The 13953-nt window shown below is 36.4% G+C and overlaps 1 protein-coding gene across 1 annotated transcript; it reads left to right on the top strand.

Annotated features, from left to right (window-relative positions):
* Window positions 1-6217: 6217 nt before the first annotated feature.
* On the top strand, window positions 6218-7987 carry LOC107766169 (uncharacterized). Its single transcript, XM_016584914.2, has 2 exons — window positions 6218-6627; window positions 7301-7987. The coding sequence occupies exons 1-2, from the start codon at window positions 6357-6359 to the stop codon at window positions 7639-7641; spliced, it is 612 nt and encodes a 203-aa protein (XP_016440400.2). The 5' UTR covers window positions 6218-6356; the 3' UTR covers window positions 7642-7987.
* Window positions 7988-13953: the final 5966 nt, after the last annotated feature.

Raw genomic sequence — 13953 nt, 5'->3', positions numbered from 1 at the left:
GCTAACTTCCGAACTCAATCCTCGAGGTCGGGAACCGCTTGTGGCATCCAAGGGGCAGCTGTATATCGGAGAAAGATATCAGATAGAATCGGAGAAAGATACGAAAAGCAACGCCTTATGAAAACCACTTACGGTTGAAATTCCATTCCTCGGAGAACGACATCTTCTCTTCCGGAATGAGGTCACAGGTATTCACCTGAATATAATGGCACATCCAACCCCGATCCTTGTCTTCGTCAATGCTCAACATTAAAGCTTTCGATGCCCGACGATGAAGCCTGATTAATCCTCGAAAAATTTGAGGCCGATACAATCGTATGAGGTGAATTAGGGTAAAATCCAGCCCCCCGGCCTTGTTGGAGAAGAAGCGAAGTAAGGTTACTATACGCCATAGAGAAGGATGAATTTGACCGAGGGTGACCTGATATCTTTTGCAAAAATCAATTATCACTGGGTCGACGGGACCCAACGTGAAGGGGTAAGTATAAATATTTAAAAACCCCTCTACATGAGTGATGACGCTCTCTTCGGGAGAGTGAATTTGCAACACAACCTCGGGACCCCAGTTGCAGTCTTTCCTCACATCCTCGAGATGGCCCTCTATTATCGAGCACATATACATCGACACATGCTCACATCGACCCGGAACAGACGAAGGATTTTCAACCTTAAAATCGATCTTCAGAGTACACGAGCCAGGAACATACTCATGGGGAGGCGGCTCCACCGGCGTCTTATCGTCGGACGGCCTTAATGAGGAAGCTTTCTCCTTTTAAGGTATGGTTTTTGAATTTTTTGCCATTGATGTAAGAAAGAAAAGCGAAGAAAGATGAAAGGTTGATGGTGCCTAACGCTGATGAAGGTGGCTCTACAAGCGGCGAAATAGAGGCAAAAAGAGTAAGAAATTTTAGGAGATTGAAGATGTAAAAGTGGTAAATGATAAATGGAAGGGTTAATTATAGGTTTATACCTTGGCGGTTCAGTATCAGCGGTGGCCAACCGCCGTCTGACGTGCATTAAATACCTTGAAAAACTAAATCGACGGGACAACTATCATGTACGTCATGATCGAGCCCAGTGAAAACGTCAGCTTATAATCCGATTGAGCCGTCAAAAATCATATCGCTTCTCACCACATTCTTCCTGAGAAACGAGGGGACTATCTATATACGGTCGAAATAAATTTCGGCCTCCGTACGTTTGATCGAGTTCGAATGGTAAGCGATCGAAGTGAGAGCTCGAGACGAGTTCCGAGGATAGTACAAACAAGCCTCGAGCTCCAAGACCGATCGAGGAATCGGCTCGGTATCATTATCAAGCCCATGACCGAATCGAACCACTAGGAAAAGAGAAGGTTGTCGGAGATGCACAGACCGATTGACACTCACCCCGAATGTCGAACTCGAACTCGAGGCCGAGGGCTCGACCCAATACCGAGCTCGAGCCAGTATCGAGCTCGCAGACATGAGCCGTTGCAACCGTACTAGGGGAGGGAATCTTGGCAGGAATCTAGGAAGAGATAATTCATCATGGGTTCTTCACTATATATTTTTTTATTATAAATAAAGTAAGATCTCTCTACTATAAAAGGAGAAAATCCTTGTAAGCACAAGTAAGTTGACACATTGTAAGAAAAGACTACTTCTATTTATTGAAAAATAAATCTCTTAAGCTTGTTTTACTCAGCACACTCGCTCTTCTAGTCAAATAATTTATATCCCATTTTTATAGCCAAGAATCTAAATATTTTCACTTCTACGTATGATTTATGTTAAGTTATATCACATATCCTTAGAACTACTTATAAATTTAACTATATCTGATTTTTCGGGTAAATAAATATTATTGTGATAGCAAGTGATTAATTCTCAAAATTATTTAAATATGGTGTTATCCGGTCAACCTGTCACCTCAATCCTCAAATATATCAACATTGCATATGTCGGCTAACTCTGTCTACTTGTAGGACACACTTGTAAGCTTTCTTTAATCCATATACAAATACAAATTGAAATTAGATGTGGTTTTTGGTTGGATGAATACAAATATTATTCTAATAAACAATACCAAGCAGCCTGTAGCGGAGCTAAGTTGAGTGGGGGGATCCCCTTGTTGAAAAATTGTACTTATATAAATAGTGCAAAAACAAATTCTTTTGTTTATATATAAATTGTTAAATCCTAAAGGTCTATTATATTGAAGTGGCATAGGAGGTTCAAAAATTGTTTTAGATCACATGTTCAATTCCCATATATGATATTCTATTCTTTTTTTTTTTTCTTTAATTCCCTTTTATAAATTCCTAGCTTGCAAGCAGAGGTATTGCATATTACTCTCCTTCTCTGTCTCCAAGTAAAGTTCTTTGCATTGCAATGCCAAAAAGAAAAAAAGAAAAAAAAAGAAGAGGGATTTGAGAACAATGTTCAAAATATCTAATTTCATAGTATCGTAAAATAGGACATGGATTATATTAATATTTGTAATTTACAGACTAAGTCACATGTAAAAAATGAAGGCAAAATGGAGACCACTTAAGCTTGCACCCAATTGTCAACCCGGTAAATAAAATTATAATTTTCCCAATTTAGCACCTTTACTTTACAAAGTGAAGAGTAATAAACACCTCTGATTGTTGACTATGCATACGTAGAAGAAACATTGCTGACATGGCCAAACTAAGTACAACTCACACTTAAATGTCGCGTGAATGTAGTAGTTATGATAGAAAAATAATAAAATAAATAAAAATATTTAAATAATAACATAAGATAAAAAATAATTAAAACAATTTAAGATCCCAACACTTTCTTTCATCTCCTTCGTTCCCAGACTCTCCATCTCCGTCGTTCCCCCCGCCCCATTCTTTTCGTTCTTACCCCATCGCTCACCCCAACCTTTCCTCTCCATCCCCTCTTCATTCTTTTCGTTATTATATTTTGGCTAAAAGGAATTAGAGTTTTTTTTAAATTTAGTATAAAGATCTAGAGAGAAGAAGGTAACTCATAACTCGAATTTCGGGTGAAGAAAATCGCATCGATTCTTCGATCTGGGCATTACTCTGATGGCGATGGTTGATTTCGTTATGAAGTTCTGGCGAAAAAGGCTCTCTTCTTCACATTTTAAGTGTTTGGAGTATGATTTTTGTCAATGAAGGGGGTGGTGGTAGTTTATGGCTGAGGTCGCTATTAGAAGCTTTCCGATATGATCGCCGCAGAGTGAAATGGAATTTCTAATCTTTTTGTTGGTTTATGATTCTTGCTGGTCCCAGTTGTGGTGGAGGAGAAGATGAAAAAAATATGTTAAAAATTTGATAAATTGAAATTAAAAAGTGGGACCTATAAATTATGGTGGTGATAGACGAAGTTGGTGGTTCCGGATCTTCTGGTGGTGCTTTGGTTCACCATGGAATTGTTTTGATAGAGGTGGAGAAGAAGAGAAAGATAATGAATTTAAAAATTTGATAAATTAATTAAAAATATTAAAAGTGGGACTCACTAATTACACATGTCAAACAATAAAAGGGTTAGTATGTGATGTGTAATCCTTGTCAGCGCAGTTGAGGTTCACGCTCTGATAAAGGTGTTTAAAATATGGGTTATGATCAAGTAGAAGTGTTCAAATGAAAAAATTATAAGTTTATTTACCGGGTTGGCAATTAGGTGTAAGTTTAAGTGGTCAGGAGGCCATTTTGCCAAAAAATAAATAAACAACAACAACAACAACAACAATAACAACAACAACAATAACCCAGTAGAATCCCACTAATAAAGTTTGGGGAGGGTAGTGTGTACGCAGACCTTACCCCTACCCCAAAGGAGTAGAAAGGCTGTTTCCGAAAGACCCTCGGCTCAAGAAAACAAAAAGATAAAACGACAAGAGGAGACAACATTAGTATCACCACAACAATCATAGAAAAAATAGGAACACCATGAAATGCAGAAGAAAGATGCAAAGCAAAAATGATAGCTAGTAAATAGGACATGCACTGAAAAGCGAAGTAGTAAAACACAACATTGTCACTAGCTACCCTAGACAAAAACCCTACGTGGCCAGTCCCACAATGGTACGAAGTAAGTCAAGACTCAACTACATCCTAACCTACAACTCTAATACTCGACCTCCACATCTTCCTATCAAGTGTCATGTCCTCGAAAATCTGGAGCCTCGCCATATCCTGTCTGATCACCTCTCCCCAATACTTCTTAGGCCGCCCTCTACCTCTTCTCGTGCCCTCCACAACCAGCCGCTCACACCTCCGTACCGGAGTATCTAGGCTTCTCATTTGAACATGTCTGAACCATCTAAGCCTCGCTTCCCGCACCATTTGTTTCAGAATTGCCCTCAATCTATGCAGTCTTACTGATCAAAAAGGAGGGGCATAAAGGAATTGCTTGATATAGTGATAGTAGTACTGTATGAAAAAGTATAGAACAAGAGAGTATGTTGTAAATATTGCTTAAAGTTAAATAGCATATTCACAGTGAAAAGTAACCGTAGTGTTTGATAGCGAATTTGAATTGTTAACTTACAAAAGAGGTCAAATGGTATAATTACCTGTTACCAAAGGTAAAAATGCATAAATTGTACTCCTATTAATTTTTTTTTGTCGTTAGCAATCATATTTAATTTATGAATTACTCTGACTTTATTGGGACTTGGAAGCAGACTTTATATATAGATGCCTCTACAATAAGACGATAAAGAGTGGGTGAGAAGTCTGAAAAACCTGATAAGCCCAAAATTTTGAAATTCTTATGTTATGTAGAGTGGTTAGCCTTACAAACTAATTTAGATGTAATCTTTAGTCACGAACAAAAAAACTCATTCATTGGTTGTCCTTGAAAAGGAATTAGTCGCAGACACTGCATTATATGCCATTATACCAAAGCATGACAATTTTGGGTTTGGATGGTTGTTACGTATTCTTTTTGATGTATTGTATAATATTGTATTGTATTATTTTAATAAATATAATATTTGGATGGATTATTTTATTTTTCATCGTTTTATAATGTCACACACCGACAATAAGCGTAGAATATTACAAAAAAGTAGAGTATATAGGTAGAGCATGTATGTGGTAAGATTGATTAGCGACCGGTGTATGAATTATGAGATGACACGTGAAACTGGAGACAGATCAGATATGAGTCAGTGAATAGTTGACACCAGATGCAAATATGTGATCGGTATTGAATAAATTCCGAAGGCATGAGAACCGAGAACGAAGATTTGGAAGGAAGACATCGGTTGGAAAAGATAGCATTTAATGAGCATCCGTTACAAAGAATTGACCGTTATGCAGTCGTTAAGAAGGATTTGATTCTCATTAAAGAAGAGTTTGATTTGAGGATCTTGTCTCCCTGAATAAAGCTATAAATAGAAAAATTTGTATTCATAGTTGGACACAAAATTATCTTTACTCAAAATCTAACATTTGCTCTTACTATATCAAATTATTTTCTTTCTTTTGTTCCTAACATTGCTTTTTTTTTTTCGCTTCCGGAGAAGCTTAGTTCACAGCCAGGATTGTATTTTCTTTAAGTTATTTCAATAATCTTATTTCTGTTCTTATTATTTTAATATTCTTGATCAAACTAATTCGCGTGTCTATAAACCACATTACAAATTCAACCGTATTATTTTACGGGTAAAGAGCAATTATTAAAAAAGATAGGGTAAAGAGTAAAATAGAATTATAATAATGGACAGATGAATTTTTTTAAGGTAACAACCCAATTAAACCAAATTGGTAGTTATATAAAAGGGATCTTTTAATCGTTACATAACAACGAATTTAATAATACGATACAATAAAATTTAAATAATAATTAAAATAAATATCATATTTAAAATAATAATAATAATATGATACAATACAATACAATAAATAACAACCATCCAAATAAACTATGAGGAAATTTTAGGACTCGTTTGATACGCAGAATAAGGGATAATTAATTTCGAAATTAAATTTGAGATGAGTTTATACCACGTTTGATTGTGATGAAATCGTTAAATAACTAATTCCGAAATTAATTAACTAAAATTATAATATTTTTTATTCTCATAAGAGAATGTAATAGTTATTCCCGAAATAATTAATAACTTATTTCTCAATCAGACACCTTGGAGTTTTTGACTCTAGTCAAATATCACATGAAAGGAGTATTAATGTAACATACAGAATAGTAATAACCGAGAGACTAGTGTTGCAATTTTCCAAGACTACCAGGAGACAATGACTAAAAGCCCCACTAAAAAGCACAAAAGTTGGCTCTCCTTTCCAGTGTAGTAATACCATTACCATTTTTCTAGTCTTCCCTAGTTTCCGAGGTAAGTAGCAAGGGGAAAAAATGGGAATCTGGGACTTCATTAATTCCGGCAAAGAAACGGTGAAAGGATACACACCGGATCCGGTGAAGAAGGTCTATAATACTACCTATTATTACAGTGATGCTGCCGTTAGAAAGATCGACGACATCGTTAGAGTTAACGGCATACAGAAGCTGGGTCAGTACATACCCGATGATGAAGGTCGAGCTAAGATCGTTAGTTTCAGCACGAAATTCGTCAAAAATGCTTCATTTTTTGCCGTCAAAGAAGCAGCTAACATCTTCATTCCTGGTTTGCCAACTCAACCTCACATTCCTTGCTGCCGTGCACTATATACACACACACACATCATAGACGGGACGTAATTTAATAGTGCATATTTGATCAACTAATGACTTGTTATTACCCATATGAACTTATTCCATAGGATCTCCAATCACATAAGTTAGGCTACCATCATTGTTGATACATATCAAATCGGCAAAAGTCTCATTCCCCTCGATGACAAGTGATTAGCAGAGATATTATAGACAGCATCTAGAAGTTATATTGACTATTTGTCTCGCCCCCTCCCCTCCCCTCCCAAAAAAAAAAAAAAAAAAGGAAAGAAAGAAAGACTAGCCTAAGTCATAGTTTTACAATTATAATCAAAGAGTTCTTTACTTCTAAATAAAGAGTTGCAATGTAAAATGAGACAAAATGGAGTAGGTGCAAAACAAGAGGGTCGTTCAAGCACGCACAAACTCACTTCAAAAACATATGTGGTAAGTAATGTTTATTTTTAATGATTCGATACGGGTGCAACAACATTTTGGAGAGTCTGCTCAACATAGATTGCAAGCACTTGAAAATAAAGTACTAGCAAACTCTAAAGTGAAATTGGGAAAAATGAAAACGTGTTGAATTGTTACATAAAACTCATGGTGAAATTTGTATAATGTCCAAGCTATTTTCTCATGTGCAGGTGGGAAGGCAGTTGCCAAAATTTACTCCGACACAGTTCGTGAAATGGAAACTGAGTGTCAAAAGAAACAAGACAAGTCATGTATCAAGGAAAACATTGGTACTAATTCAAGTACGAGTACCACTGTTCGTAGTGATGCTCTGAGATTGCTAGATGGGGAAAAGATGCTGGAAAGCAGAGAGCTGAAGTTAGGTTCTGAAAATAGAGTTGAGGCTGATTCATTTGCACATCAAACACCTGAAGATGTCCTAAGAGTCTTCATGATGAAGGAATTTATGGGCACTCGTTATCTCGACAATTTATTGGTTCCTGATCATCGACAACAGAAGAAGAAGCCGTAATTTGCAGCAAACATACCTGGAATCACGAACTAAACGCATGCAGCAGAGTTTAATTCTAAGTATGTATCTGAAATCTCATATGTGTTCGTGTTAATTGCTCTGCTAGTAGTTTATGCATTGTAAATAGATCTAAATTACCTCTATGTTTTGTTTCCTTTGAATTTCGCGTGATGGGCAGCGAACTTTATAGATGCCTCCGCAACATTATGATGGGTTTGAATATGCTTGTAATTAGATCTAAGTACCTCTTTTATTCCTTCCCCTTGAAGTTCTCATGGTGGGAAGCAAATTTATGGATGCGTCTATGACGGTGATGTGATATGGACTATAGTATCACGAGTTTGAATATGCTTGTAATTTAGATTTGAGGTATCGATTTGTTGTGTTTCATTTGAAATTCACATGATGGGAAGCGAGCTATATAGATGCCTCTACAAAGGGTAAAAAATTTGAACTGGAGTATCATGAGTTCAAATCTCAATAGAGGCCAGTCCTTTTCCTTGTTAGCTATGCTGGAAAATATGTTTGTGTTGACTTGCTTGAGGTTCGATTTTTCATGCACAAATGGCAAGAATTAGAAATTGCAATTTGAGCTTAAGCATGCAAGTACATAGACAGATTTGAATTTCGAAAATTTACCACATCCCATCTAATTTACGGATTTATGATTTCAACTTTATAGATTTGAATTTCTGAAGTTTACCGCATCCCATTTAATTTACTAAGTTCAAAATCTCTTATTTATACTTATCTAATACTAATCTACGTCTCAATATCCTTTTTAGTCAGTTAGAATCTTTTCCTAATAAGGAAAATCTTAATTTTAGTATTTCAATATTACCTTTAACGAGAAGTTTTCACGCCACAAATGGTATGTCATTTTACCTCATAAGTTTCAAAAGATTTATAGTTACACAAATGTTATGACATGTTTGTAATCATTAAGTTTTAAAGTCTTTGTTTTGTTAAAATTCCATTTTCAGTCAAATAGATTTATATAAATTTGAAACGGCGGAATTAGATATAGATATTTTTAATGCACATATATGGTTTAAGCTGAAACTATTAAATTTAAATGAACTCATAACTTATTCGCTAGATTAACCCAAGACATTCTGTAGATAAACTATCCTTATCTATTTTAGTAGCATAGCCTGAAAATATGGTTGGGCTACATTATTTTTCTTTAAACCCTTTTAATTACATAGGGAAACCCGGGAAAGAAAATAGAGAAAACAATGAGTTTAGAAGTTAAGGAATGAATTTTGATCTTCAATTCTTGGTTTTGATATTATTTGTGGTATTTCGGGTATTTGAATAAGTTTGAATAATATATTCGTACTTGTTTGTATGGTTGAACGGGAGCCCGGAGGCTCGGGTGTGTTTGGGTATGGCTGGTACTGTGTATCGCACCTGCGAAAATCGGAGCGCAGGAGCAAAGTCGCACATGCGAGAAGGAGGCTGCTTCTGCGAGTGTTGCTAGTCCAGTGGTTGGTCACACCTGCAATGAAGGAGGCGCAAATGCGAAGGCACTTCTGCGGTGAAGTTTGCGCTTCTCCGAGATTTGATCGGGCGAGGCAGGATCATACCTGCGTGTATGGTGTCGCATCTGCGGAGTCATAAATGCGTGGTTTATGTCGCAGATGTGGGCGTGAGGTGAGTGTAGGGTTCTCGCAGAAGCGAGATATCTTTCGCAAATGCAAGGCTACAAGTGCGAGGCTTTTGTCGCAGATGCTCTATTGACTTTCAGATTACTTATTTCAAGAGTTTTGTTCATTTTTTACTATTTTGAGTTTTGGAGTACGGAAAAAGGTAATTTTGGAGAAGATTTTTACTACTACTTTGTGGATAAGTAATTTATATTTGGATTTAATTATATATCTTGATTCCCCATGGATTTATACACTTAAAACATGGATTTTTGAAGAGAAAATTAGAGTTTTTGTATACAACTTAAGAGAGTATATTTTGGGGATTTGAGGGTCGATTGGAACTCGATTTTAGAATCTAATCACATATTTGAACTTGAAAGATCATCATCAAAATTTAGTATTGGTATTGGATTTCGAGTATGCGGGCACGAGCTTTTGTTGACTTTTTATGAATTCTTTAAAGATGGAAGTGTTATTGATTGGAATTGCTTCCTTTAGAATTAGTTGACTTCCTTGGATGATGTTTGATTAGATTCGAGCCGGTTAGAGGTGATTTCTCAAGGAAAAAAGTGATTTTAAAGCTTTATAGCCTAGAAGAGATAAGTATCTTGCCAACTTTGGTTTGAAAAAATTTTCCTATTAAATGATATTGTTTGCTACATGCGGGGGTGATGTATAAGGTGACCAGCGCATATGCATGTGCGATGGTTATTCATGCTCGGGGTAGATTCTAGATTACTTTATCCCTTGTTTGGTTGTGTGTTCTATGCTTTACTTGATTGAATGATTATGTGAGCTCAATGAGCCATGCTAGAGTTAATTTTTAGGTTAGTGATACCTTATTTTGAACATGAGGAGCTATTCTTGAGATTCCTAACATAATTGATTTAGACGTAGTCACCCGAATATTATGAACATATACCCATTTTTGTTATTCTTGTGTTATGCCTTAAACTGTTGTATGACTGCTTGAGTTTCTTTACCCACATTAAAGACTATGATTTAACTTTTGATGTTTATTTGGGCACGATGATTATTTGGATGACATATTACATGTTTGGTCCATAGTCATACATACATACATACATCCTATCTTGAGATTATCTCTTGTAGACATGCATACACTTATGCATGGTTATTCCTCCGTCCATGTACATTATATATGTTTATCTCATATTCATATGCATATATTCATGCATATGGTTCTCTGATATAGACCGGGGTTATGACATGAGGTCTTTATCGTGCATATATTGTTATCGCTAAGACACGAGGTTTCTATAGTAGGGTTATTGTGATATAGTTAATGATGTGGCACGAGGTCTCCGTCATGCGATTATGATGGTATTAATATTATTATAGCATGAGGTTTCTACCGTGCAATGCACGAGGGTTCGGCCATGCATCTTGTGGGTATGGATACATCTCCCTAGGATCGCACTTTCATATTTCTCTCTTGATGGCATACAAGCATGTTGTGAGAAACCGACATGTTTCTTGTTGATCGTGATGTGGGATCCTATGTGATGAGTTATTAAGCACAAAGATAAAAGTTTTGACTATTCAAGTGAATCCTTTGTACATATTCATGCATTTTACATGATTTATTCATGCATATCTTTTATATATGTTAGTTGAAGCATTATACATATGTACAAGACTTGCTAGTGAGTTGTTGGATACTTGGAGAGTGTCGGATTGATGTAAATGGAGAGTCATCATTGTACATTAACATGTTGTACTCATGTAAAGATTTTCATATAAATGACCTTTAGAAATTGATAAGGAATCAGATCAGACACTTTACATTCATATGGAATATTTGAGTAACTACTTTTTTCGTGCACGTTGTATCTACCTCGGCCTGTTTAATTGGAAAATCATGGGTATTATTTCTTCTTCTATTATGCATTTTCATTGTTGATATTTGTTGTTCTATAACTATTTTTGGATGCTTCTTTGTAATATCTATGCTTTTGAGCTGCACATGTTATATAAAGTGAGTATCTTTTTGACTTAAAACCTCGTCACTACTTCATTGAGGTTAGTCAAGATATTTACTCATGAGTACATGAGATCGGTGATACTCATACTACACTTCTGCACCCTGCGTGCAGATTTTTGGAGCTGAGCTGCTTGGACGACGAAGGCTAGCATTGAAGATGCACCATCATTCCAATTACAAGCTACCACTTGTTCGTGAGTGTTTATGACTTATATTCAAACAGATGATGTAGATTTTCTTCATATCAAAGTTATATTCATATTCTTACTCCTAATCGCTTATGACTTGTACTACCAGTCCTTGGGATAATTATGTGAATTTTCGCAATCTTATTTATTGATTATTTATGATTTCATGTTTGAGTTGTATTATATGTTGTTTGGCTTGCCTAGGGGGTCAGGTTAGGTATGTGGTGACCTGATAGGTCATTTTGAGTTTTAACCTTTATTTTTGTATTTTGAGACTTAAATAGCTTCGTTTAGCGTTTCTTGATTCGTGTGCGCAATCCGTGTTTTTTCAGAAATGTTTTATGTGAAAAATAAAGAAAATATAAATTTTAGCCTTGAAAATGATTTGAGTTGACTACAATTAATATTTTATGTAAACGGAACTGAATCAGTATTTTGATGGTCCCGGTAGGTTCGTATCGTAATTTGGGATTTGGGCATATGCCCAGAATTAAATTTGGAAGTCCCTAACTCGATTTAACGTGATTTGTTGAAAACTAGTAATTTGAAGGTTTAAAGAATTCCTAAGTTTGACCGTCGGTTGATTTTATTGCTATCAGGTTTGGATTTCTATTCCGGAACTTGGTATATGTGCATTTCACTATTTATGACTTGTTTGTAAAATTTGGTACAAAACATAGTTGATTTGACGTGATTCAGATTGTCCGGTTGTAAATTTGAAACTTCTTAAGTTTCTTTAAAAATTTCATACATTTTGATGTCTGATTCATAGTTCTAGGTGTTATTTTGGTGTTTCGATCGCTCGAGCGAGTTCGTATGATATTATTACACTAGTGTGCATATTTGGTTTGGAGCCCGAGGGGCTCGGGTGAGTTTCGTATAAGCTACAGACCATTTCGGACTTAGGAGATTGCTGGTTTTTAGTGATTTCTAGTGTCTGGTGCGTTGTTCTTCGCGATCGCTAAGGGTAACCTAGGATGAGATGGGATTTCTTCTATGCGAACGCGTGGGTGAGGTCACGAACGTGAAGCAGTGGTGGGATGGTCCTTCGCGAACGTGAAGCAGTGGTGGGATCGTCCTTCGCGAACGCGACCAAGACCACGCGGACGCGATGGGTATTGGGCCTCAGAGGGGATTTGTTGGCTATTCTACGCAACACAAACCAAGGGTCATGAACGCGAAGGACAGGGGGAAGGGCCATCGCGAACGCGAAAGGCCAATTGGGCTGCAGTGCTTCGCGATCGCATTAGGTCCTTCGCGAACGCGAAGAAGACCCGACGCTAGTGATTTAAAACTTCCAAATGTCGGGATTTTCTTCACTTTTCACCATTTCCACGTTTGAGCTCAGCCTACAGGCGATTTTGAAGAGAAATTTCATCCCAACTTCATATGTTAGTAGATTTTAACTCGTTTTCTTCCATTTTTATCAACACCCAATGGTTTCTAACCTTTAATCTAAGCCTTTTCATGGTAGAATTAGGGATTTAGGTAAAAAATGAGGATTTGGAGAAATCGAGATTTAGACCTAAAATTGAGGTCAGACTTCGAAACTAATCACATAACCGGGCTCGGGGGGGAAGGGGGGGGGGGATGGGTAATCGGGTTTTGATCCGACTTTCGGATTTTGAGTAAGCGAGCTCGGGGTTGACTTTTGTTGACTTTTTTCAAAATCATTAAAGATTGAATCTTTTTCACTCGTAGGTAGTTTTTAAAGCTTATTTTTAATTGTTAGAACTTTATTTGGTTAGATTTGATGAGTTTGGAGGCTAATTCTAGAGGCAAAGCACCGTTGAGCTTTGATTTGATTGCGGAGCGAGGTAAGTGTCGTGGTTAACCTTGACTTGAGGGATTGAGACTTGTTAGACTATTTGCTACGTGTTTTATGTGTTGGAACAATTTATATGTGAGGTGACAAGTACTTATGCGTTGTTATTGGGTTAAAGCATGCAAGTGAAACTTGTTTCCTTGTATTTTATTGCTTTGTTACTTATGATATCCATGTTTAGGTTAGATTATTATTTCTTTGATTATCCGTTTCGTAATTATTGTTCTTTTATGATTAGCAAATATTTTCGGAAGTTAAAGTTTGGATACTTGGCATCATGTTTGACATTAAATATATTCTCCGCATTATTTATTACTCGAATTCATATTATCATCATTACATAGCGAGGAAGAGAGTAAAAGCTTTGCAATTGCATTTACATTTTTATTATTACATGGTGAGGTCGAGAGTAAAAGAACGAATGGTTCATTCCATGCCATTTATTCCATTTATTGATTATTACATGGTGAGAAAGAGAGTACAAGCACAAAGGGTGATGTCGTGCCATTCATCTCATTTATTCATTGTTGCATGGTGAGGATGAGGGTAAAAGCACGAAGGGTGATGCCGTGCCATTTTATTTTTCTTATATCATCATTATATGGTGAGGACGAGAGTAAAAACACGAAGGGTTATGCCGTG

The sequence above is a fragment of the Nicotiana tabacum genome, chromosome 21, assembly GCF_000715075.1.
Source record: "Nicotiana tabacum cultivar K326 chromosome 21, ASM71507v2, whole genome shotgun sequence".
Taxonomy (NCBI): domain Eukaryota; kingdom Viridiplantae; phylum Streptophyta; class Magnoliopsida; order Solanales; family Solanaceae; genus Nicotiana; species Nicotiana tabacum.
The sequence above is the reverse complement of the archived record's forward strand: the minus strand, read 5'-3'. Positions and strand labels throughout refer to the sequence as shown.

Bases quoted from the DNA above. Each gene is read 5' to 3' on its own strand.
- LOC107766169 (XM_016584914.2), top strand. From the start codon at position 6,357: ATGGGAATCTGGGACTTCATTAATTCCGGCAAAGAAACGGTGAAAGGA. The intron at 6,628-7,300 runs GTTTGCCAACTC...TCTCATGTGCAG, and splicing joins AGCTAACATCTTCATTCCTG to GTGGGAAGGCAGTTGCCAAA.